This window comes from Eubalaena glacialis, chromosome 4 (assembly GCF_028564815.1).
Source record: "Eubalaena glacialis isolate mEubGla1 chromosome 4, mEubGla1.1.hap2.+ XY, whole genome shotgun sequence".
Lineage (NCBI taxonomy): Eukaryota > Metazoa > Chordata > Mammalia > Artiodactyla > Balaenidae > Eubalaena > Eubalaena glacialis.
The window spans coordinates 8,717,423-8,743,800 of NC_083719.1; the positions used below are offsets into that span (position 1 = coordinate 8,717,423).

Sequence of the window (26,378 nt, forward strand, 5' to 3'; positions counted from 1 at the left end):
CTGAAGCCTGCGCGCCTAGAGCCCGTGCTCCGCAACAAAGATAAGCCACCGCAGTGAGAAGCCTGCACACCGCAACAAAGAGTAACCCCTGCTCACCGCAACTAGAGAAAGCCCGCGTGCAGCAACGAAGATGCAATGCACACAAAAAATTAATTAATTAAAAAAAAATCGAAGTCATCAAAAACAAGGGAAGTGTGAGAAACTGCCAGAGCCAAGAGACGCCTAAGGAGACATGACAACTAAATGTAATGTGGATTCTGGGATAGGAAATGACGTTAGGTAAAGATCAAGGAAATCTGAATAAACTGTTGACTTTAGTTAATGATAGTGTGTCAATATGGGTTCATTAAGTGTAATAGAACTACCATCCTAATGTAGGATGTTAATAAGAGGGGATACTGGGTACTGTGTACGGGGGAGCATTGTCCTGTCTCCTTATATTTTCTGTAAATGTAATCTGTTCTAAAAAAGTGTATTAAACCCTTTGTTTATTAAATTATCACTAGTTTATCACCAGAAGGAAAGTGGAAACGTTTTGAAATCTTATGTGAAAGAACTTTCAGGGTAGAGAATGGCTTAAGAGGTAAGATGTACCCAAAGCTTTAAGAGTTGTTTTGCATTTTTTCTCATAGTAGATACTTAGAATATATTTGGATTGTTGGCTAAAAAAACTAATGGGATGGGCTAGCCTTGAATGGGTGTTGACTTCCACAGCTGGCACCAACTTGATAACCTTGCACACTATTGGGTGTTACCCCTCCCTTTCATCTCATGGGCTGTCTCCATATTCAGTCACTAAGGACTTGAAGGTTTTGTTCAAAAAAAACTTTACTGAGCTAGGTACTGTGCTAGGAACTTCTAAAAGGTATGCTTTGTGAAGATACTAAGTATTCAAATAAAGCAACAAAAGTTGCCATAGGATTTAACAGAAGAAATTTGCCCTTGAAAACCAGGAAGAGCTTTGCTTTATTGTTCTAGGTAAGTTTTCATTCATAACCAGCAGAGTGCATTGATTTTACTTTGTTTGGCCTGAGCAAGATTTGTAATTTTACTGCATGTTAACTTGGTGGAGCCTTACTCCACCACAGAACATTATTTCATTTTTAGTGAAGGGCCTCAGGCTGCACCTTTTGTAGACTGCACTCTCCTTTTGTACCCTTGGCCTTGTTATTCTCTTGAGGTTTTGGGTGGTGGGATTAATCCTAGTAAACAAAATAGATAATTTTTTCTTTGACTCCCCCCCCCCCCCCCCCCGCCTTTTCCCCATTGAGGCATTTTATTTGCATATTGTTACATACTCCTAGGGAAAAAATTCCAGGATTTCTCTCCTATGTGTTTTTGTCTTGTTTCTTCATGGTCCTCATGCCAGCTGAGGTTGTCAGTACAGTGAAACCAAGCTAGCAGAATGGAAGTAGGTTATTTTGACATTTTTCTAGATTTCTGAGTTGCACTTCAAATCTGGGCCTGATCACTCCATGCTTGTTTAACTTGCCTGTGAGGTTCACAATAATTTTCCCAGCTCTGTGATCATCAGTGATTTGAAATTTGCCAATGTAAGCATGCTTCATCATTACAGTTAGAAACCAGATGATTTTGGAGCATGGCCTGACAAGAACCTGGCATTTGTCTCTCTTTTCAGCATTGTTAATGCTCTTGAGAGCATCAGCCAGGTCATTCGTGCACACCATTGTGGTAGCACGGAAAGATGGTGAAAAGAGTTTTCTTTGACTTTCTGTGTTGGTGGTGGTTGTGCTTGTTTTAGTTTTAGTTTTGTGAAGCAGCTAAGATTCTTTATAAAACAGGATAGACTGATTTATGTCTTAGTCACAAACTTCCCCCAAACCTGAGCAACAGAGGGTTGCTTTAAGTTTCTCACTGACATCACGTCCAGTGTGGCTGGGGAGAGAGTCTCCTGCTAATAATGCTGGTCACTTGGAGATCTAGATTGGAGACCATGGCTTAGCACATGATTCCACAGTCGTTGAGGCAAGAAAATGCAGTGTGATGGATTGTGTTCATTGGTGCCCAAAGACTTTTATCTAGAAGTGATGCACATCACTATAACTCATATTTCATTGACTAAAGCAAGTCACATGTTCAGGTATAATTTCAGAGGTGACAGGGAAGTGCAGTACTGCCACATACCCAGAAAGTAGAATGCCAAAAATATTTGATGACCAATGCTGATGATTTCCACAGTCCCTAGCAACATTAATTCCTACCTGGTCGGATGAAATAAATGTGCTCATTGGGATACATTTCAATCTACAACTTCATTAGAACACATTTTAGAGAGGGAACTAATTTTTTTTTCATGTCATTACCTTTTCTCATTTGTTCTTTTTTCCTACATCTGTTTAGACACTAGTACTGTAGAAAACTTTCTGATTTTATTAAAATTAAAGTGTATTTAAAGTTTTCCTTATTTAATGTCTGTGAGTTTTTGACAAATGCAGATACTCATGTAGCCACCACAATCAAGATATAGTTCTTTCACTCCCCAAAATAACTTCGTGTCTTTTTATGGTCAGCTCCACCCCCAGACCCTGGCAACCACTGATCTGTTTCTGTCTGTATAGTTTTGCCTTTCCCGAATGTCGTAAGTGGAATTAAACAGTATGTAGCTGTTTGAGTCTGGCTTCTTTCAACTTAACATAATGCATTTAAGATGTAGTCACATTGTTGCCTGTATCAGCAGTTTGTTCCTTTTTATTGCTGAGTAGTATTCTGTTGTAGGGATGTGCCGCAGTTATCCATTCCCCAGTTGTGGAATGCTTGGGTTGGTTGTTTCCAGTCTGGGAGAATTATGAATGAAATTCACATAGGTTTTTGTGCAAACATAAGTTTTCATTTTACTAGGTTAAATACCTAGGAATAGGGTTGCTGGATGTATGGTAAGAGTATATATGTTTTTATTTTTATTTTAATAGGTATGTAGTGGTAATCTTACTGTGGTTTAAACTTTGTTGTTAATGTAAAAAATACATAACAAAATTTACCATTCTAACCATCTTTAAGTATTTAATTCAGTGGCATTAAATATAAGCACATTGTTGTACAGTCATCAGCATCTTAACTGTGTTTTTAATTTGTATTTCCTTAACGAGTCAGCATTGTTTTCATTTGTAGACCTTCTTTGCTGAAGTATCTGTTCAAATCCTTTGCTGAATTTTTTTGGACTCTTTTCTTATTGTTAAGACCCTAATTAGTAAGCTGGACGAAGAATTTGAATAGATAGTTCACAAAGAAAGAGAACGTGGCAAAATGTGGAAATATCCAGCTTCACTAGTAATAAAACTACTTCTTAATTAGCTGTTGTAGTAGTTATTTTTACCCTTATATTTCAGTAATGTGTTTCATTAGAGGGAGCAAATCTACTGTTCAAAAGGAAGAAAATTATAAATTTGAAGCGGTAGATAGTAGATATATATAGGATATTGACATTAAATTATGAAAAAATAAAACATTCAAGAAAACTTGATCACATAACCAGGGTGTGTATGATAAAGTCAAAAAGTTGTCTTTTGGGCCTTTCTCACCTTCCGAGATGACCCACACTGTGTCTGTGGAGTGTGTTTCTCTCTAAATAAACCCACTTCTTACCAAAAAAAAAAAAAAAAAAAAAAAGTTATCTTTTGGAATTGGGGGTTAGGTTTTAAATCCTCATTTCCTCATTAACTTGCTTGATAATATAGTTGGGCTAGGATTAGAAATAGAGTTTGCTTATCTTAAGTCTACTCCCCACTTGTTCTTGACTGTCAGAGGTGGTCATAGGGTCGAATTTTTTTCTTGTACTGTTTGGCTGGAGTACAGCAGCAGTTACTGTCTAAAGTTTTCTGTCTTGCTGAGTTGCCCTTTCCTGGTCCTTTGGCTAGAGAGAGCAAGCTTTGGGGGGAATTTTTTTGTCTGTTCTCATTGGTGTTTCTAGCTTGCCAGCTTCTCCACCTCAGGCTCCAGTCCAGGATACTTGAGGCAGAACACAAATCCAGAGAACTCACTGCCTTGTGGTTCCTTGGCGTCCCAGCTTCTTTTGCTGATCTGCCTTCTTTTCACCTTTTCGAGTCTTCTTATGTTTGTTTTGTGTATAATATCCTGGGTTTTTAGCTGTCCTTGGCAGGAGGAGTAGGCAGAAAACTACTATTTCATCTTGATCTAGAATCTTCATTCGTCTTCTAGTCTTTATTGCTGCCTTTCTCTAGAGCAAACCTTTATCCTTATTTTCTAGATGATATGTGTTTTACATGTTTTTGAATTTTTTTACATGTGGAATTGTATAGGAGTAGGTACTCTTTGTGTCTGGGGTTCTTTATCACTCAACATCATTTTGTGAGATAAATCCAAATTGTGGTTTGTGGTTTTGGTTGGTTTATTCTTTTTGCCATGAAGTATTATATTAAATTATATGAATATACCAAAATTTATCCAAATTTATTTGCCAAATTTAGGCAATTTGGGTAGTTTCCATTTTGGAGGCATTATTATGAATAGAGCTGCTATGAACATTCTTGTACATGTTTTTGGACATAAGTATATAGGAAACTATTAATTTTAAGTAAGATACTAGCAAAATACTACACAAATATATACAGTTGATCCTTGAACAACACTGGTTTGAACTACTTGGGTCCACTTATATGCGGATTTTTTCCAGTACTTATATGGTGTTGGCCCCCGCCCCATTCGTGGGTGTCACATCGGTAAATTCAACCAACTGCAGATCAGAATTTTCATCTGAATTTGCTTGAATCTGTGGATGTGGACAGAACCTGCAGATGTGGAGGGCCAACTATGGGACTTGAGTGCCCTGGAGTTTTGGGATACATGGGGGCTCTTGGAAGCAATCCATTCTTGGATGCCGAGGTACACCTGCACTATAGGCAACATACACTTATAATAAGGAAAGAACTTATTTCCCCCAACCCTGATCCCCCCAAAGTAGCAACTGTTAATAGTTTCTTACGTATTCTTCCAGAATAACTGTTTAACTATGACCTTTATATATCTGTGCCTTGTGTCAGATTTTTCTCCTGGAATATAGATTGGCAGGGAAGAACCTTTCATTGCTTCTACTCCATGCACACGGACTAGCTAAGGAAATTGAGTTGAGGATATAGAGCAATGGCAGCTGCAGCCTATCTCTTAGGTAGCTTTTCCTGGCCTCCATTTCCCTGATAAGGGGTGGATAAGCCACTGCGAATCAGGTGTGGCTCGGGGCCTGCTAAACAGCTGAGTGTTTGCCTTTTATAGGAGTTTTATAGCTGAGGCTTATCGTCATTCTGGTTGATTTATAGCAACAATTTTTGCTTTTCCATTTAGGGAAATATTTATACATAAAGTACTCTTGAGCAAAACTCAGTCACAACTTCATCATGTGGGGAAAAACAAGAGTCAGTACTGCAAAAGAGATTTGTGATGTTGATTCTTGGACCAAATTCTGTATTAGAGTCATTTAGATGAAATGGTTTTAAGTTAGAAATGGGTTGTTGGTTGCATAGTAGTAGGCTTTTAGAAATGTTGAGACAGATTATTTAGATTTTATTTTGCCTTCTTTCCCTGATGAAGATATAGCCAGTGAAAGTTTTAACACATTTTAAAAAACATGGTCAGTGAAATAGGAAAATTGCTAACATGAGTTTTCACATTTGTGTGTGTGTGTTAAATAAACCACATGCAAAGACCTCCTGCTAAAGAACTTCACTGATAAAATTGGACTTGGTGGGCTTCCCTGGTGGTGCAGTGGTTAAGAATCCGCCTGCCAGTGCAGGGGACACGGGTTCGAGCCCTGGTCTGGGAAGATCCCACATGCCGCCAAGCAACTAAGCCCGTGCGCCACAACTACTGAGGCTGCGCTCTGGAGCCCGTGCTCCACAGTAAGAGAAGCCACCGCAGTGAGAAGCCCGCGCACCGCAACGAAGAGTAGCCCCCGCTCGCCGCAGCTAGAGAAAGACGGCGTGCAGCAACGAAGACCCAACGCAGCCATAAATAAATAAATAGATAGATAGATAGGACTTGGTAGTGTTAGTAAAGTTGAGTTATTATATTTACAAATTGCATGTTAACCTTTGATTGTTTTTTTTAAAGTTTCATTATACAAAATTTCAAACTCACAAATAGATTAATGTAATAAACTTCCGTATAACTAGCATCTAGATTCAACAGATACAAGCATATGGTTGATAATTCTTTTATCTCAACCCTTTCCCTCTTGCCACACTTCTGCTGGATTGTTTTAAAGGAAATCCCAGATACGGTATCTTTTCATCCATGAATACTTACGTATTCTAAGAGATAATTTTTTTAAAACAAATAACCGCAATACCAGTATCATACTTATTGTCTTTATCCTCCAAGTTTAAAAGTAACTATCAATATTATTACTGTTAACATGATGATTATTGAATTCTCTTTAGGATTTCTTTATAGTTCCTTCTGTCTTTGGATATAGCCCACTTGGGGATATATGATCATGTTTTAAAGTCTAAAGTAATTATTTTCTGTGATTAAGCTTGATATACACAGGTTCATTTGTTTGATTTGTTTTTGGTTTATTTTGCATTTGGATTATTATATGATTTCCACTTTTATTATTATGTAAAAGATTTCTATGGTTCTAAAACAAAGTGATTCAGAAGTCTAATGTTCCCTTCCCTTTCCTTGTTCTTGTATGATCAGTGGAGCTTGTGAAGTCCCTGATACAATAATGATAATTTTATGCATATGTGTATTTTGAGAGAGCCATAGTTATTCTCTGATTTTTTTCAGATGTTCCATGAGCAAAATCTATGTCTATCTAGCTATCAGCATACCTAAACATACCACTACGATAGAGCAGTGGTTCTCAAACTTTTTTGGTCTCAGGATCCCTGTAAATTCTTCTAAAAGATTCAGAAGAGCTTTTATTTGCCGTATAAGAGAACAAAAAAATTTAGAAATATTTATTCGCTTAACACACCCATTATGTGTTAATATAAAATTTTTTTCATGAAAATAACTATATATTCCAAACCCAAAATACTGGTGAGAAGAGTGGATTTGTTTTATATTTACGTACCTTTTAAATGTCTGGTTTAATGGGAGGCAGCTGCATTCAAACAGGTGTCTCATGTAGCCTCTGGAAAACTCCACTGTACAATGGCAAGACAATGAGAGTAAAACACTCTTAGTGTTACGGCAAAAATAGTTTTGAGCTTGCAGGGCAAGGTGAGTCCAGTCCTGTACTTTAGACTGTTGAGCAGAGCTCTGGGTCTTGATTTAGATTTGTTGTGTTTGCTTAGTTCTCTGTTTCTTGGTTCATCCTTCAGAAGGATGGAGTCTACTGAAGATCGGTGTCTGGTCGTATTCACGTGTTTCTCTGTCCTGCTAGTGGAGGTGCTGTCTCTCCAGTCCCACCCCACTCAACCCCACCCGCCCCTTGCGGTTGTGCTGTGGGAGTGTGGGGAGATGTGGTGCCTCCTGCGGGTGGGCACATCCCTCAGCCTCCTGCTGTGACGTCCTTGCCGCGGCTCCCTGCGCCACACAGGTCACCCTGTGGGGCTGGTCCCTGTCTAGGAGGTGCCCGGCTGGCGATCAGCCGTTCACACCCGTGTTGATACTGTTTCCGGTGTTTGTCCCTGCGTCCCGCTAGCCGAGGTGTGCCCACAAAGGCTGTCCCTGCCCCACCCCAGTCCATCCCCGTATAACTGGTGGCTGACCAGCCACCATGTTGGTGGAGGGTGACGTGGCGACCCTCGTGGTGACCCTCGTTCGTGTAAGCCCAGCGGTGTCTCTTGCTGCTTCCCTCTGCACTGTGTCTTGCTTACGGGACACCCCTTGCTGCGCTGTGGCTACTGCGCCCTACTTTCTACTCCCGCAGCTGCCTGAGAGCTGGCCGGGGTGACAGGATGAGGTGGAACCACTTTGCCCTATGACTGCACCTGTCTCCTCACACTCGCACTCAAACCCACTCTGAGTGGTTGATCCTGCAGTAGCACATGCCTGTCACTAAAGTTAATTCAGGGGCGTCTAAGCGCTTCTGGCTTAGATACCCTGATGTTGAGGATGACTTTGAGCGCTTGTTTGGCTCCTACCTACAGAACTGTGGTAATTCTAGAACTAATCCATGCTCATGGGCATCAGCAGCTCTGCTCTGATGATTCTAGATGACCAGGATTGCACGTTCTGTGGCCCTATTAAGGAGTCGTTTTGAGTACCATGGCAACCACCGTGACTGGGAATTCGGGTGATGGGAAATCCGGATTCGATTCCATAGAGGAAGCCTGGTAATCTACTACTCCAGCCTAGGAAGGTAGCAGATTTGCCACTCACGACCCGAGGGTGGGGAGGCAGTGATGAAAAACAACACTGGACACTTTCGAGGTCCAGTAATTGGAATGAGTCCACTTAAAATCCTGTAAGGCAGATTCACTGTGTGGCAAATCTGGTACCGGCAGCTGAGGTAATCCCCAGCTTCAGTGGCAGGGTATTGAATTCGGTGCAGTTAAAATGCTGTATGATCTGCCGCGCGGGTCTGTGGATGGGGAGCTTCCGTTCCTATCCCTACCCTCTGCTGCTCGGCGCCCTCCTGGCTCCTAGTCGAGTTTCTGTGGGCTGAAGTGTGCACTTGAAGAAATTGAAGTACTCAAAGCAGGCGCGAGCTGCCTGCACACTGCTGCTGGAAATCCTGGAATGGGAGCGTGGTTCTGTTTTGTTTGTGTTGGAAGTTGATTGTGGAGGCCGATTAGACGGCATGGCTGGGATGCTCGTGCTGCACCGCTAGAGCTCAGTCTTAGATTGATGCGAGACCGACCAAAGTGAAAGCTTTTGCCGTGGATGTTTTCATTACTTAAGGATGAAGGTGAAAATGGGAGGTTTGAAGAGATTCTGATCCCATGTTGTTCTGACCATAAACAATGCCGACTGCCCTCGTTATTTCCGGTAATGTGCCGGTAGCTTATTGCTGGCAGCTTATGGGAAACCGAAGTCCTTCGGATGGTGGTAGCTGGAGCGTCTGGTTCCAGAGCTGAAATTTGAAGGCACAGTGGTGTGATCTGCGCTTAATTTGACTCAACCTGGACAACCCTACGCGACTCCATCACAGACAGGATTGGCACTTTGATAGCTCTTACGTGGGTGGTGGTGCGTGGCCTTTCTGTGTTGCTGGAGCGATTTGTCTGGCTTATTGATAACCGGGGAGACTAGTGTGATCACCACTTAGGTTACCCCCAGTGCTTGATATCCCTAACTTCGACAAATATTGCTTAGCCACCCAGGATTGAGCAATCACAAGTCTGTGATGCTCTTAAGGGGCCGTAACTGCGCCACACTTTTTAGCATGTGCGTATCCCAGTCTGACGGGTGCTGGGGATTCATTATTAAATCCATTAGTGCTGGGCTCTCGGTTGCAATTATTCCTCATTAATGAGGAATTCCCTGTAAGAGAGTAGATCAGAAGCTTGCATTAAGTCCCTGCCCGTTGTTCATACTGCCCATCGCCCCTCAGATTGCCCACTTGGGGTTGGCATTTGGTCTTGGTGGATCACCGAGAAGATGGTCTAAATGAAAATCACAACCAGGTTTCGGTAGGTGGTCCTGCGGAAAGACCGCGTTAAGGACCGAGCAAGCGAGCTTGAGGGATAGCTTTCGGCCATCTGTACGTCACCCGCCACCCCAGGCAAGACTGACAGTAGTGCCATGAGAATCACTTGGGGCGGGGGTGGAGGGAGTGAAGGAAGAGCTGCTGCCCTTTGGTGGCCGACCCGTAGCCCTGAGCTTCCGTAGTTTCTGCTTAAGGTGGCCTCTGGCTCGCCTTTCTCTGGCCTTCGTGGTCTTGGGGTGCCCCCTGCACACTCTGTTGTGTGTGTGTCTGTTCCTGTCTGTCTCTCCCTCTAGGGCCGCTCTGCTGTTTCGATGTGTTTTTGTGAAGTGTAAACTTAGGACCGGACTTAGGACTTTAGACTTTAAACTGTTAGGACAGGAATGGTGAAGTGATTTTGCATATTTCTATCTATAATCTGTTAGTTATGAGGAAGTACAGTTTCAAATAAAACCACTGTTTCCGTTATTTTCAATTTTGATTTATTTACAGAGCTCTCATACAAAGGAACAAGTGACCTTTTTATATAATAGAAAATTTTTAAGTTTCAGATATACTAGATTATCATCCTGATCACACTTTTTAGTTCTCCATGATGTTGATTAATGTTTTACCTAGTGATAGTCTTGCTTTAACATGCAATATTTTAGTTTTTGGTGGCCTATTATTTTTTTAAAAGTTATAACCAAAGATAATTCAATTTTTTTTTTCATTAATAGATATATGTAGAGTGTGTCGGTCAGAAGGAACACCTGAGAAACCTCTTTATCATCCTTGTGTGTGTACTGGCAGCATTAAGTTTATCCATCAAGAATGGTGAGTCATCCTTTTAGAAAATTTTTATGTCTGAGCTTTACTGTCATCTATATAATAGGGGAGACTGTTTCAATGAACTTTTTCTGTAACTAGTTATTTCTTTAAAATTTTTATTGTGAAAATTTGGAAATTACCCATATTTCTTATTACCATGCCGTGTGATTTTGGTATATTGTCTTTCAGATGCACGTGAGTACCCATTTGTTTATTTCTACCATGGAGAGCTTATGTTCATGGGAAGTGTTATGGTGTTCTAGTTTTGCTTGGCATGATTATAGTTTACATTTAGGAAATGCTTTGTGTAAGGTAGTAACTCATTGCTTGTATACATTTTAACTCATTTAATCCTTAAAACTGCAAGGTGGAGTATAATTATGATTTTATGATTATTTAGATGAGGGAACTGAAGCATTGAAAGGTTAAGTAACTTGTTCTAGGTCACACAGCCAACCAATTAGTGATAGATCTAGCCACCAGGTAGCAGTATCATTAGACCAATATTAGAACTGATGTTGATGCTTGGAGATTCTTCTATATTCAGTTATCTTTGAGGAGGTTACAATTTACTTTGATTAATTAATTGTTTAGTTAATTGAAACTGCTTTTTAATAGAGGAAATACATGTCGTTTTTATGTTTATCTGTTATAATTCTGTACTCAGAGGGCATCAATGATAAAAAGTTAATTGTAAAAGTTCTGTGATACGTAAAATTTTAGTAAAGCAATATTAGTTTTGAATGAAACCTTAAAAGTTTTTTTGTTATAAACACTATACTTATGAATGTATTTGTAATTGCAGCTTAGTTCAGTGGCTGAAACACAGTCGAAAAGAATACTGTGAATTATGCAAGCACAGATTTGCTTTCACACCAAGTAAGTTCTTTCGAAGTTTTCACTGCATTTCTAGGTTATAACTGGCCACATAGAGGTGTTTAAACAGTTTTAAAGCAACTGTGTTCAGCTTAATTTGTTTTTTATGGTAATAGAAAGTATTGCTATAACATTTTGGAAAATATTTTTAAAAACTACACGTCAGCTTTTAACACACCACACGTCAGCTTTTAACACACCACGCACACGTGATTTAATTTGTGGGATATTTTTTCTTTTAGACAAGTTCAAACGTGTACAAAGTTATAATGAGCCTGTATGTATCCATCACTCAGTTTCATCCATTTTCAACTCATAGCCTTTACATGTCATTCCCTTTGCTCTTGTTCGCACCTCTCCATCCTTATTAAAGCAAATCCCATCATTTATGATTTCATCTGTACATATTTTAGCATGTATCTCTAAAGAGTAATGGTTTTTTAAAAAAAATATAGCTATAATACCATTATTTACCCAGAAAAATTATTGATGCCTTGAATTTGTCGAATATCCCATCCCTGTTCAAATTTGGGATATCTTTTGAGTTTAAATTATGTTGGTTGGAATAATAATAAAGACAAATACTTAATTCACTTTTTTAAAATAAGACTTTTTAAGCTCAGTATTTTGTAGGCTTATGGTAAATATTTTGCAGATCTTTAAAATTCTAATTATAACTCCTTTACCTATTGATTGATATTTAATATTGTTCATCTTAAATAAGTAGAGGTTTATACTGGCAAGTTATCAAGAATTTGAAGCACATTTTCATTCTGGGATCCTAGTATATTGCTCTCCCCTTCCCCCAAAGATTTTTTTATGCTTTAGTTTTTGTTTGTTTTAAGCATCTTGAGCTGCTGAGTGTAAATTCTATAAATTAGTGTTAGTTTTACTTTGTCTTTATGTGGTGAGTGTATATAATTAAAATCATTACAGTTTCACTTTTGAAGCTTTGTATTCATTGTGCTCAAAAAATGTCAATTCTGTTATTTTGTAGTCTTTATTTTCTGTAGGGCATAAAAACTGTACAGCTTAAGGTTTATTGCAAACTGCAAGACTAAATAATTGAATATTTTCATGAAGTTTGATTGATAAGAAATACTCACGTGAGCTTCTTTATTCTGAGGCCAATAAAAGCTTGTGTTTGTACCTTTTAGTTTTCATTTGACAGTCATGTGCTCTGTTTATCTTTTTCAAAAACTCTATTTACTGGTTTAATGACTTGCTCCTGTGTATCAAATATCCTCTTAAAGTACCGATCTTTGTAGGTGTGTTGTAAAAAGTAGCTGTTTGTTACTTGTTGACTCCTTTGTGTCTATAGCTGTGAACAGTTTTGTAATAGTGCTCTCATAAATTTCAGATCACTGATTTTAAAACTTTATTTATCATAGCTCTTTGTTTTGGCCTTACTGGAGAAAGAGGCCTTTGTTCCTTCTGTATGTTCTTTCTGAGAAACCTGTGGTAGAGCAGTGGTTTTCACTGGAACCATTTACAAAGGAAATCTTTCTAAAATGTGTGTACATAGGTTCTGGTACCAATTCCAACATGTGTGTGGAGTGGTTTTCCCTACACCAGTAAGCAGTTCTGCAGGACACCAGCTGGGTGTCCTACAATTTAACTCAATTCTGATACTGTCTACTCCAAGATAGCATTCGATTCCACAGGTTGAGGGCTCAGTCCTTAAAGGACTGGGGTCCCTCAAACCCCTGCAGATGCTAGTCGCAAACCCAGGCTGTTAGTTTTGATTTTGACTTTCTGACCAACTGACTTAAAATCAGGGGTTCCCAATGACCCCTTCCTTGATTTGATTAATTTGCTAGAGTGGCTCATAGAACTCAGAGAAACATTTTACTTATTAGATCATCAGTTTATTATAAAAGGATGTAATTCAGGAACAGCCAGATTGAAGAGATGCATAAAGTAGGGTATGTGGGAAGGGAAACTGCACCATTTTCCCCAGATCTACTTGTTTTCACCAGCTGGGAAGCTCTCCGAACCTGAGGCCTTTCGGGTTTTTATGAAGGCCTCATTACATAGGCGTGATTGATTAAATCATTGACTGTTGGCGATTGGTTCTACCTTCAGTCCCTCGCTCCTCCCCAGAGGTCTGAAGGGTGGAGCTGAAAGTTCCAACTCTCCAATTACTTGGTTGGCTCCCTTGGAAAACCTGTGCCATACTCTTTCTCCCCACCCCCGCCCCAGACAGGTTCAAAAGTCATCTCATTAACATAACAAAAGATACTTTTATGGCTTACGTTGCTTAGAAAATTCCTAGGGTTTCAGGAGCTGTGAGCCAGGAACTGTGGACGAAGACCAAATGTATTTGAGAAATATATTTTGGTCATCTGAACGACCAGATATGTATTTTTTATAGATCACAATATTACCTGTGGCAGAACCTCTTTTTCTGAGTATTGAACCACACTTTGCAGAGAAGTGGGAAGACCTTAATTTACCATTTGGAATGTTGATTATTGTGCTGAAATGGGGTGGGGAGTGGCTAACAGACGTCAGTGGGCTGTTTGCTCTTGCAGCACGTGGCTCTGCTGCGGATTGTTGTGCATTTTGAGTGCTATTTCAGAGGCTGGCATGGGGGGAGGGTTTTTTTAAAAAATTTATTTATTTTATTTTATTTTTGGCTGCGTTGGGACTTCGTTGCTACGCGCGGGCTTTCTCTAGTTGCGGCGAGCGGGGGCTACTCTTCCTTGCGGTGCGTGGGCTTCTCATTGCGGTGGCTTCTCGTTGCAGAGCACAGGCTCTAGGCACGTGGGCTTCAGTAGTTGTGGCACACGGGCTCAGTAGTTGTGGCTCGTGGGCTCAGTAGTTGTGGATCGCGGGCTCTAGAGTGCAGGCTCAGTAGTTGTGGCGCACAGGCTTAGTTGCTCTGCGGCACGTGGGATCTTCCCGGACCAGGGCTCGAACTCGTATCCCCTGCGTTGGCAGGCGGATTCTTAACCACTGCGCCACCAGGGAAGCCCGGGAGGGTTCTTTCTTGATGACATCTGTCAGCTTCACCTTTTGCTCCTGTTTGCTTTATGTGATCTTTTATAATTTGAGAAACCAGATAATTATAGTGTTTGAATGCTGAAATATGTGTAAATTAGCCTTACATAAAGTTCCTGGCTATGAGTGAGGGATGTGTACTTCTCTTGAATCTTTTTTCCTGCTCAGGGGCCTGTTTCATTGGCTTCTACATTTCTTATGTGATTTGCTCTCATAAATGACTTTTGGGTAAATGTAGTATTTTATTGTGATTATTTAATTCATTTTTCTTATAGGAAAAAATATTTAAGTACAATTGCAAATGTTGAAAGTTAAGATAGTGCTACCTGCCTAGAAAATAACCTATTTGAATCTTCATGAAATTATGTGAACTTTTTCCCCTTATAGTTTATTCCCCAGATATGCCTTCGCGGCTTCCAATCCAAGACATATTTGCTGGACTGGTTACAAGTATTGGCACTGCAATACGATATTGGTTTCATTATACACTTGTGGCCTTTGCATGGTTGGGAGTTGTTCCTCTTACAGCATGTGAGTATTCATTCTTCTGTGGCTGGAGTTATTTAAACATTGTACAACTATTTAATATTATAAAGTAATTTGGCATCATAGTTTTATTCGAATGATATTTAATTATTTGATATTATAATGTCATGTATTAGGAAAACTTCATTTAGGAAACATTATTCACCTGAATTAAAAACCATTTTTTAACAGGTCAGTTTCTTGAATGAATATGGGAAAGAAAAACACAGCATACAGAGGCTAATAATGAAAGTTCATGAAAGAATTGAAAAAGCAAAATCAAACCATAATTAGAAGGAAATTAAATTTTATTCCTTGAAGTTTATTAGAGCTCTCAAGGATGACAAAAGATGGGTTCTTTTGAGATTTTTTTTTAATCCCCTTTTAAAAAACACATATCTAATGGTGCCGAATAATTGGGAAGCATATCTTTCAAATATAGGAGGCTCTTTGGGAGATTGGTATACTAACTCTTAGTTGATTCTTTTTAGGTTCTTTGTGTTCTTAAAGACATGGAGAGGGGTCGATAGTATATGGTGCCAGAGTATATAGATAAGATTCTTTAGAGTTAAACGCAAACAAGATTTTTAAATAAGTATAATAATATTCTCATGTCTCCTTAAAATAAAGTAAAATAAACTCGATCAGTTATAAAAATGAAAATCTTATGAAAGCAGAATAGGTACTATTCACTTGAAGAGTGAATTAGCGAGCTAGAAGATTGAGCAAGGGGTTCTCCAGGATGTAACTCAGAGACAAGAAGTTGCAAGTATGAGGGAAAACATTTGAGAGATGGAGGCTACATCCGATTGTTTCAGTATCTGTCTAGTAAGTAGTTCCAGAGGGTAAGAGATTGAAAGAGAGAGAGCTGACTGTGATAAAGGAAAAAGACAATCCTAGACACATTCTGAAGTTTTCCAGTGCTGAATAGGGTGGTGTATAGATGTTATGCTTTCAGATTATCCTACAAAATCATGAAAATCAGACTGGCATCAGACTTAAAATCAGCAACATTGAATGTTAGAAGACAGCAGAATAGTCAACATGTGGCAAAATTTTTGAACCCAAAATCTTATTATTCTCAGATAGAAGGACAAAATACAGACATTTCAATAGATGCAAGGACTTGGAAAGCTTACTACCTCAAATTATTTATGAAAAAAGTGTTTGAGAATATATTTTACTAAAACGAGCAAGGAAACAAAGACAGGGAAAGGTGTGAGCTCCAGAGAAAAAGAAACAAGTGCTTCTTATAGCTAAATCATAATTGTTGTTAGTCTACAATAATTAATAATTTTTTAGGTATCAACTGGAAACTAAAATTCTAGATGATCTTAACGAGAGAAATTGTGAGGGGAGTATAGAATTGAGAGCTTTTTAGGTTGTCTTATTTGTGGTGAAATTTTAGATGCTTTAGATAAAACAGGAAAATACAGTGTAATTATGCATTAAAAATACAGGAGTAACCAAGTAGAGTCCAGAACTAGCAAAGGTGCCACTGCTGTTCAGGGGAGGAAAGATGGTCTTTTCAATAAATGGTACAGCATAAACTGGACGGGCATGTGGAGCTAATGACCCATACCATTACCTCCCACCTGACACAAGTTAATTTTAGATGGTCATAAACCTGAATGTGAACATTAAAACCAAAAAACTTCTAAAATAAAGTATAGGAGAACAACCATAAAAGAAAATACTGAGAAATTTGACTTAATTAAAATTAAGAACTTTAATTCATGCTCAGATACCTTTGAGAGAGAAAGGCAAGCTACAGAGTGAGAGACAGTATTTGCAATACACATATCCAGCAAAGGACTTGTATCCAGGATATATAAAGAACTATATAAATCAGTAAGAAAAAGGAAGACAAGCCAATTAAAAAGTGAACAGCAGATTTGAATAGGTGTTTCTGGAAAGAAGATTAAATAGCCAATAAACATGTGAAAAGGTGCTCAGTATCATTAGTCATCAGGGAAATGCACAAGAAGATGCTGCTACGTACTCAGAAGAATGGCTGAAATTAAAAGAAAAGACAGTGCCAAATCCTTAGGATGTGGAGCATCTGCAACATGCATACATTGATAGTAAGAGTATATAAAGTATAGCCACTTTGGAAAGCTGTTTGATGTTATCTGTCAGTGGTAAATATTATAAATACCTTATGATCCAGTAGTTCTGTCTCTGGGAATGTTGCTAACAGGTATAAGAGCCTTGTGTCCACTAAAAGACATGTGTGTAAGAGTGTCGTCACTGCAGCTTTGATAATAGTAGTCTAAAACTGGAACCAACCAAACAACTATCAACAGTAGAATGGTTACAGTGTGGCTTATCCCTATAGTGGAATACTACATAGTGGTGAAAAAGGAGCTGGCTGACGCAACATAGAATAACATGGATAAACTTCACTTCTTTGAGAAAAAGAAGCCAGGCACAAAAGAGTATGGACTGTAGGATTGCATTTATGTGAAATTTTAAAATAGGCCAAATTGATCTATGGTGATAGAGATCAGAATAGTGGTTACCTTTTGCTGGAGATATTGACTGAAAAGGGGCTTGAAGGAGCCTTTTGGGGAGCTAGAAATGTTGAGAATCTTACCTGGGTGGCAGTTACTTGGATATATACTAATATAAAAATTCACCCAGACACACTTAATATTTATATAAATTTTATCTTAATAAAAAAGTAACAAAACTTAAATTTAAGTAACTGTTAGGAGAATAGAAATAAGATGATGAGTTTTCATCCTAGGGAGCGGGAATAGGAAACAGTGAGTAAAATTTGTAAAGTCTGACAAAAAGACAGGAAAGACAAGAAGGGAGGGCTGAGGAAGGGGAGTAAAAGAGAAGAAAAGATAAGATTGCAATATCTGTGATCATAGGTTTTAGATAGAGCCTCATAATTGTGTATGTATGAAAGTGTTCTGCTACAAGAGATAAGTACGAAACAGCCCAGGAAAATGCTAGAGGGATTTGTTAACAAAGGCTGACAAAACGCAGGAACAGTATTCACCAGCCAGATATTATTCAAGATGAAACACTTTAAATGAGGAACAGCATTTTATTTCATATTAATAAAAGGCATAGTCCACTAAGAAAACTTAAGAATTTCTATGCACCAGCAAACAGGACTTAGAAATATGTAAAACATTCATAGTTGTAGTGGAAGACTAACACTTCTCTGAAATCAGTAGATCAAGTAGTCAAAAATTAAGTAAGGACTTTGAGGATTTAAGTAACAGGTAACAAGCTTGATTTCTGTTCTGACTTGTTTACACACACTCACACACAATTAAAATCTAAATTATGTCACACATTACACATTCTGTAACTTCTTCCTTTAAGTTAGCAATGTACCCATGGCTGTCTTTTCCTGTAGGAATGTGTTGAGCTACCTTATTTTTAAGCACGCTAGTAAGGAGGCCTTTAATTTATGAGTCTGTTTTCTTATCTACAGACAATTGGCTGTTTGTCACTTTTACTTGTTACAAGCATACTTGCTTTGAATGTTTTATACATATATGTAAGTAATTTCTGTTACAGAAAATCTTTTCCTGTCTTTCCATTTTGACTTGGCATTTGAAAACAGCCATTGAAGTCACTGTAAATTTTTGGTACAAGGCTATAGGAAATGCTTAAACTAATACACAAGTACTGGTTTGAAAGGAAACCTCAGCTTTTGGACCTCATTTCCAAATCTGTTTCTGCCTTTTCTGACTAAGAGGATAAGGGGATGGCTGTGTATTTGCCCTTACTTCATCTTTTCCCTTCATGGCCAGATTTAAGATTTGGTCCTTTTGAGGACCCTTGAATCTGTTTGTCAAAAATTGGTTGTTAGTTTGCTATTCATAGCATTGAAGCATGTACTCTACTGAAAAGTCCTCTTAATGTCAAAAATGTGTACCCCCAAAACTTTATTTTCATGAGCAGACTCAATGAATTTTAGAATTCTAGGTTAAAGAAGATACTCTGTATTATAATTTTGGAGATCTTTTCTTGAGATTGGTTCCCTCCCCCCTCTTCAAACATCTAAGCTCATTTAATAAAAACAAGTAAGTAAATCTAGAGAGAATAAAACTTTAAACATTATTGTGTAACATTTATTCTTTACTGTCACTATTTTTAATGCTTGACTTTTTTTTTTAACTGTAGTATTATGAGGCTCAACCTTGCAAAGACTAAATGTTTATTTCAGTGGCATTCGCAGTGTTCCACTTTACCTCTGTTTAGTTGAGCGACTGTATGAGTTATGATGAGAGTTGTGACTATATGCCATCATGCCCTTTCTTGGTAGGCCGCATCTACAAGTGCTTGTTTACTGGCTCTGTGAGCTCCCTACTGACACTGCCACTAGACATGCTGTCCACGTAAGTATTGAACCTCGTGGTGGTGGAAGGCTGCACATTGTGAATGGTGCTCATTTTTTCTTCTGCATACTTGTGTTTGTTGTAATTTGAAAAGTCCTTCTATTCCAAGGACAAATAATACCTTATGTTACCTATTCTAAAGTTACAGCTACAGTGGAAGTAGCTGACATATATAAATGTTTTAAAACATACCCATCTTAAAGGACTGTTTGGTAACGGTGGCACAGCTAGTTAAATAAGCTGTCGTGTAGTGCAAGAAATGTACTGTTCCATATAGTGATATGCTGGGGGTTCATTTAAACATGTGTTTTTAACAACACAGACATTTGAAGTCAAATTTCTTTTTTAAATGTTTTTTGTGATTGTTAGGAGATGGACTGTAAAAACTTGTTCACTGTGGTGGTTTTACTGTATTTTAATTTGACATAAAGCTTTGTAATTGCAGTTTCTTGGGAAAGACATATATGCGTTTTCAAAATTATTGATGTTAGAAATGCTGTAAATCATTAACTGTATCAAGATCATTAGAATATTAAGCTTGCAAAAGATTGCACCTCTGTTTGCTAAAATCTTCTTTTGTACCCAGTTGACCTTAGGTTTCTGATCCCTATGTCAGTAAAGGCAAAGAACAATATAAGACTGTCTTTTAGAACAGAGGCATGCGGAATATATTATAAAAATAAACCAAATGGCAATAGAAGAGAGCAGGAGAGCATGTCACATTTCTGATAGAAAAGAAATCAATGAGGAGGTCTTTTAAGTCGCTTGTGTCTGCATCATTGTTTTGAATCGTGGCTGAAAATACTTAGAAATGTTAGATGTGTTTGCAACTTGGTTTTCCTACTTGCTAGTTTTACCTTTTTTGGATAGAACAGGCAAGTTATTTAATTTATGTGTTTCTTTGGCAGTGTAGGGAATAGATAAGATAAAAGGTTTTGAACTTGAACTTTATTTACATTACAACAGCTTTCGAAGTAATGTTTATAAGTAGACAGGGATCTTGAAAATAGGGCACTAATGGCTGTGGCCCTCATAAAAAGGAGAAGCAGTAATTTGACGCACTTGAGAATTTAGAAATAGTATAATAAGGTAACCCTTTGTATGAAAATATTGACCTTCTGTGAAGTGATTCAGTGAAACAGATAGGACAGCGTTACTATTTCTGGACATCAGATTTTTATATCAGCCATCCAGAACACAGTCTTAGTATAGAGACAAGAAAAATCAGTCTTGGCTGAAGTGTCATTCATATGTCTCCACGTATATGATGTAGCTCACCTCCGGCTTTCATTTAGGAATCGCGTACAAAATAAAGGCGCATATTAGAAGTAGTGAGGGAGGTCAGCAAAAAGCAAGGGGTGACTGCTAAGAGTGATGGAAGTTATATTTTAATATCTGTGAACTAATAAAAGAACCGTCTCAAACAGGGCAGTCTTGTTCCATTTAGCGTGAGGCTAGAGTTGTATTTATCATTGTAATTTTTGAGAAAACAGTGTAGCGGCCAGTCATATCTCAGTTGTTTAGAAGAGGTGACTTGAGGTCCCATCTGCGCTGTTCAGTAAAGTGGGGGTGTGTTACTTCTTTAATGGTTTCTGTTTTAAGTGGCTAAATACGTTAATGTTTACCAAAGCTTAAATTGGTAGGCTTTGGCTTTGTGAAAAACAGGTGTTTATGGAAGCCATGTCAGTGAAAATTTAGTATTTTAGTCTCAAATAAGGCAGTATTTTACTTGCCTACCACCTTTACTTCTTGTTGGCGGAACCGTTAAACATCTGGTTGTTTGGCAAGTGTGATCACTTAGGTGATGCAAAGAGGTAGCTGGTTGTAACAGAAGGAACCCTGACATTGGAATTAAAAAGTTGCTGCATCTGCAACTGTTTGGTGACCTTGGGCAAATCACTGGACAGTTCTGAGCCCCTGGTTCCTCATCTGTAAAATGAGGAAGATCATGCCTCAGGGATTTGGGTGGGCTGTTCAAAGATTAAATTCACAAACACGTGTAAAAACTGTATGTGAATTTTGAGCACTGTGTTAATACATAGCAAAATTATCACCCAAACTCAGAGCTGTTGCTTGCCTTCTGTTGGCAGGCTCTCCTTTTCTCTGTGACCTGATTGGTTAGTGGGCCACACCTGAGTTGCCTTCATGAGCTTCCTCATTGACATGGGAAGAATGCTGAAAGCTTGGTGGGGATAGTGGAAAGAAATTGTAAGCGTGGTTTGCTTTTATAATCTCATGCTGCCTTTTAGAATTTGAAGAATTGAGCCAGTTTTTCTGAAAGCACTTACAAGTAAATCACTTATTTTTTCTGAGTAATGTTTCATTTTTCTCTATAGAATCAATTTTCTGAAATTTTACTTAAAATTTCTTAATATCTTAGCAGCTGCTACATATTCTGTAGCTCAGTTCCTCAGCGTCTCTAGGCACAGCCTATCACTTAACTATTGCTGCAAAACATGCTGTCCCTAAAACTTAGTGGCTTAAAACAACAAACATTTTATTTGCTCATAATTCTGGGGGTTAGCAGTTTGGGCTGGGCTCAGCTGATCCGTTTATCTGTTGGGCTTGCCTCCGTTATGCATGTGTGTCACTGGGGTGGGGTGGTCTCAGATGGGGTACCTTGGTTCTTCCATATGGCCTCTCGTCTTCAGAAGGCTAGTGGGGCTTCTTTACACGGTGGTCTCAGGCCAGCATTCTAAGGGGGTGAGAGTGGAAGCCCAAAAGCTCTCTTCTAGGCTTTAGAACTCAGGACATTTCGCTTCCGGTCCAGACAGTTCGCAAATCAGCCCAGGTTCAAGGTGCGAGGGAAAAGTAAAGGGTTCTACAAAGAGTTTGTCACCGTTTAAAAATCTACAATAAAATCTACAATGAACAGTTGCTGTTCTTATTGCTGATGACAAGGAAGGAGTAGAAAAGGGGGTATTTTAGTCCCAACCTATCAAAATTTTAATGGTCTGGAGGGGTCCTTAGCAAGGGGGTGATTAGTATTCCTCTTTTGATTAAGGTATATTCCAGATAACATCTGAGGGCCACATTAGTTCAGTTTGGAGCTACCAGGCCGAGGTCTCCCAAATTGACCCTTCCTTAAGTTCTCCATGGAGGGAAAAACGTCCATTATGGTAGTGAATTTTCCAAAGGCTACCAAGATTCTTGAGTTACCTTTGAATTACTCTGAAATCAGACATAGACCAGGGAAGGATATGCTCCTTCTTCAGAGAGGAAAAGAACAAAGAGGTGTTCAGTATTATTATACTCTGTGTATTTTCATGCGAACCATACTTGATCTGTTTGGATTTGTTGAGAAACTAATATACTTTTGGTATATTTGCAGTTGGCGTCAAAATTTAATCTGCGTTCTAAATGAGGCATTTGTAAAGTGTACCACAGGCTTCTTTGCCTCACGCATTGTGTACTGTGTATCTCTCAGCCTTCCTTTATGTGGTCTTTAGGCCTTTCTAGAGGCCCTTCTCCGCCTTGCTGATTTGCTGATTCTGTTCATCTTCATGGGTTTAAGTATCAGCTAACTAAGTTGGTTAAACTTGTGTATAAAATAAGGATAAGACTATTCTTAGTAAGGGTTGGACAGAGTCATGTATCGTTAGGAAATTACATATATTTCATACTTGACCTTTGTCAAGTATTTGGCTGCTTTCGGTTTTTTGCTTGCTGCCTTCCTTTTTCTCAGCTATGTTCAAAGAGAGGCTGGATAGCCGATTTATGTAGTTCTGATGTTACTCTTTGCTTTCTAAAATATGAACACATATTAATACAAATACATAAATAAACATATTTGGCCAGCTTATAAGATAGATAAATTGCCACCATCCTCAGAAATAATTTTTTTGAGAGACTGATTTTTCACCAGAAAGTTATGACTGACTTTTCTTGTTCTTTCTGAGATTTTTATGTAAAGTGAATGTCGTTACCTTTGGTTTCTTAATTTTAAGTGTTCTTTGGAGTAATTCTATGTACTTTTTTTTTTTTTAATAGGGACAATTTGTTGGCGGATTGTTTGCAGGGTTGTTTTGTGGTGACGTGCACCTTGTGTGCGTTCATCAGCCTGGTGTGGCTGCGAGAGCAGATAGTCCACGGGGGCGCCCCGATCTGGCTGGAGCACGCTGCTCCGCCCTTCAACGCTGCTGGGCATCACCAAAATGAGGTAACGCCCTCTGTCCCCAGATTCATTGTATTTGGGTAGGACGTAAGAATTACTGTCAGCCTCTAAGACCCAAACCCTTGACTCCCGTGTCCCTCATTGCAAAGCAGGACAGTGACAACGTTTGGCAGAAGATGGAAGGAGATGTGAGAAACCAGAAGAGTGCTGTTGTTACTGTGCCTCTTAGTTTCCTAGCGAGACCGGGAACAACACTGGGGGTATACTTCCTGCGCTTTCATTCCCTTGGCCTGGGTTAACAGGTTCCCGCCGGCCTGGCAGTTAATATACAGACCTCCTGCATGGGCTTCTGACGTGCTGCATAACATTAAGGAGGCCCCCTTACCCTCTTTGTTCATTAGTTTCTTCATGTGTAAAATGCCTCACCTTTGTTGCTTTTAGTAGAAACATTACCAAAAGTAGAAAAATTGGAGTACTCTTGATAACAGTCTTGTACACTTTTTATTTATGAGATGACATGCTTAGATACAAGAGCGTCTGCTAGAGGCATTAAGAAGAGGAAGATATGATAAATGATTTTTAGTATCTTGTTTACTGAGAAATTATAGGGCTGAAAATGTAAAAAAAAAAACAAAACTGGCTACTTACAATACAAAAACAATTTGCCCTTTGTAAAATTTTATTATGAAAAAATTGACTATAAAATTAACTCAAAATAATACTTAACGATACTTAATGACTTAATTTTTCATTTAAGGACCTTTGGCTTTTCTTAGTGTGAAGATTGATTTCATCAAATTCTGCCATACCCTTTTTTCTACAGAATTAAGAGTACAACTTCTCCTTTGAAAACCACACGTATGAAAAATGGGACTATTAAGCAAGGGTGCTGTTTTTACCTAGTGTTAATACTTTCATCATCGTACCTCATATTTTGAAGCATTTTAATACAGTTCTTTTAGAATCTTCATTAACTCCATAGGAGTTCAGTGTTTTAATTAACTACAACTAGGTCTTTGCATTTGGTAGGTAGCAGAATTCAGGAAGAGCCAGAGAAGCGTGCTTGTGGAAACTGATAAAGTTCATATGGACAGGCTTACCCTCCTCAGCAGAAATGAGAAACCTTTCCTCAAGTGTGAACTGATAACTGAGAATTAAGTTATATATCAGTATGTGTGTAAACAGATACATAAATATATTTTCATCCCTGAAGTGGGCAGTAAAGATAAGAGATGCCTTATAAAGAAGGATTATGGAATGATGTATTCAAGATAGCCAGATTTGTTAACCTGTTTTCTGTAATGCTTTGTGAAATGTTAATCTCTAAATTATATTGAATGAATATATACACTGTTAAATGAGTTTATGTTCTTATATACCAAGTTGATCCAAATTCAGATACATTTAGAAGAAATGCCCTTGAGAGGTGGGTTTTTTTTTGGAATTTTAATAGAGTTTGTGTCTGTTTGCTAGTTTTGTTTTTTTTAGAAGGGAGGGTGCTATTTGAAAATAGAGCAAAACTGAGACAAGTTAGCCAAATTTCTGGTCTCCTCTGTCATTTTAGGCTCCAGCAGGAGGAAATGGTGCTGAAAATGTTGCCCCCGACCAGCCTGCTAACCCACCAGCTGAGAACGCAGTGGTGGGGGAAAACCCTGCAGCCCAGGATGACCAGGCAGAAGAGGAGGAGGAGGAGAATGAGGAGGAAGATGACGCAGGCGGGGAAGATGCAGCTGATGCCAACAATGGGGCGCAGGGTAATGGCCGCCGGCCTGTACTCACCCTTCCTTCGTGACCATGAGTCCACTCCCAGCTCACCTTGGGGAGAATTGGAGTTTTCAAAATTTAATGGGTTTGAAGTTCTGTTTCTAACCTGTTTTTACTTTATTTTGGCAGACTTGCATTTATGGATATACATATGCATACTTTTTTTTTCTATGAAGCAGGGCACATTTTGTGTTTTACAGTTGTACTTTAGGGACTTCCCTGGCTGTCCAGTGGTTAAGACTCCGAGCTTCCACTGCAGGGGGCACGGGTTCAATCCCTGTTTGGGGAACTGAGATCCCACAGTGCCACGCGGTGCGGCCATAAAATAAAATAAGATTAGATGACATAAAAGTAAAATAAAATTCTACTTTACACAGGACTTTTTATAGGATGGATAGGAAGAAATTATTTGTAAGTTGGAATAGATCCTGTTTTTTTAAAATGGAACTTGATACAGTTTTATCTTATTCCTTTGCCATTTTTATTGAGTCAGTGCAACTTTTATTATCAAAGAAGAATTGTTGAAGTGTACTCTGCAGGCCAGATAGCACCCAGAGAAACCAGTTTCTCATTTTCTGGCAGTATAACTCCAGAGGAGTAAAGAACTTCTGAGACCAGCCTGCCAGTCAGCTGTCAGTAGGTCACCACTTTCTTTTCTTTCCTCTGGCCCCAGAGTTTTCCTGACAAGCGCTGCGCAGTCTCTGGGTCCACTTATCACTGCTGATACCTGAGTGTTTCTTGTGTGCCAGGCACTCAAACACCAGGTCCCTGCCTTCATGGAGTTTCTGGTCTAGTGACGAAGCAGAAATATCCAAGTGAACAAGTTTGTTATTACACATTGTGGTAAATGTGCACGTTGCTCTGAGGATGCTACTGAGGAGAGACCTATTTTAAATAAGGTTCCCCAGGTAGCTCAGATTAAGTGATATTTGAGCTGAGACATGAAGGATGAGGAGAAGCCAGTTGTATAATGGGAGCAAGGGGCCTTTGCAGGGAGAGGTGGGTATACCTTCAAAGGCTCTGAGAACGCGGCTCCTGTACCCTAGTGCTGGCCCTTGTTTCCTTCTGTTTGTCTAATGCAGTAGGTCCTGCCTGGTCTTCCTTCTTCCATTCTTGCTCCACTGTATTAGTGTTTGTACTGCTCTCTGCCCTTCAGATCTGTCAGTGATTTCCCCATTGTGTTAAAGAACAAAATAAAATTCGGCTTCACATTCCTCTTGTATGATCTGAGCCCTGTCTGTCTGTCATACTGCATCTTCTGCCACTCTCCTCCTCACCCAGAGAATTCTAGTCCCCTGGCTTCTTCACTTTTCTCAAATCCACCGTATTCATTCTTGATTCAGAGCTGTTG

At 39.0% G+C, this 26,378-nt stretch overlaps 1 protein-coding gene and 1 pseudogene across 1 annotated transcript in view; one reads left to right on the forward strand and one right to left on the reverse strand.

Moving 5' to 3' along the window:
* MARCHF6 (membrane associated ring-CH-type finger 6) overlaps positions 1-26,378 on the forward strand; it is a 75,143-nt gene that overhangs the window by 8,954 nt on the left and 39,811 nt on the right. Inside the window, exons 2-7 of the mRNA XM_061189129.1 lie at positions 10,291-10,387; positions 11,187-11,260; positions 14,648-14,791; positions 19,077-19,149; positions 23,140-23,308; positions 24,828-25,017. Of these exons, the coding sequence (XP_061045112.1) occupies positions 10,291-10,387; positions 11,187-11,260; positions 14,648-14,791; positions 19,077-19,149; positions 23,140-23,308; positions 24,828-25,017 (747 nt within the window). The remainder of the gene's footprint in view (positions 1-10,290; positions 10,388-11,186; positions 11,261-14,647; positions 14,792-19,076; positions 19,150-23,139; positions 23,309-24,827; positions 25,018-26,378) is intronic.
* LOC133090727 (small ribosomal subunit protein uS8-like) lies at positions 1,291-1,688 on the reverse strand (annotated as a pseudogene).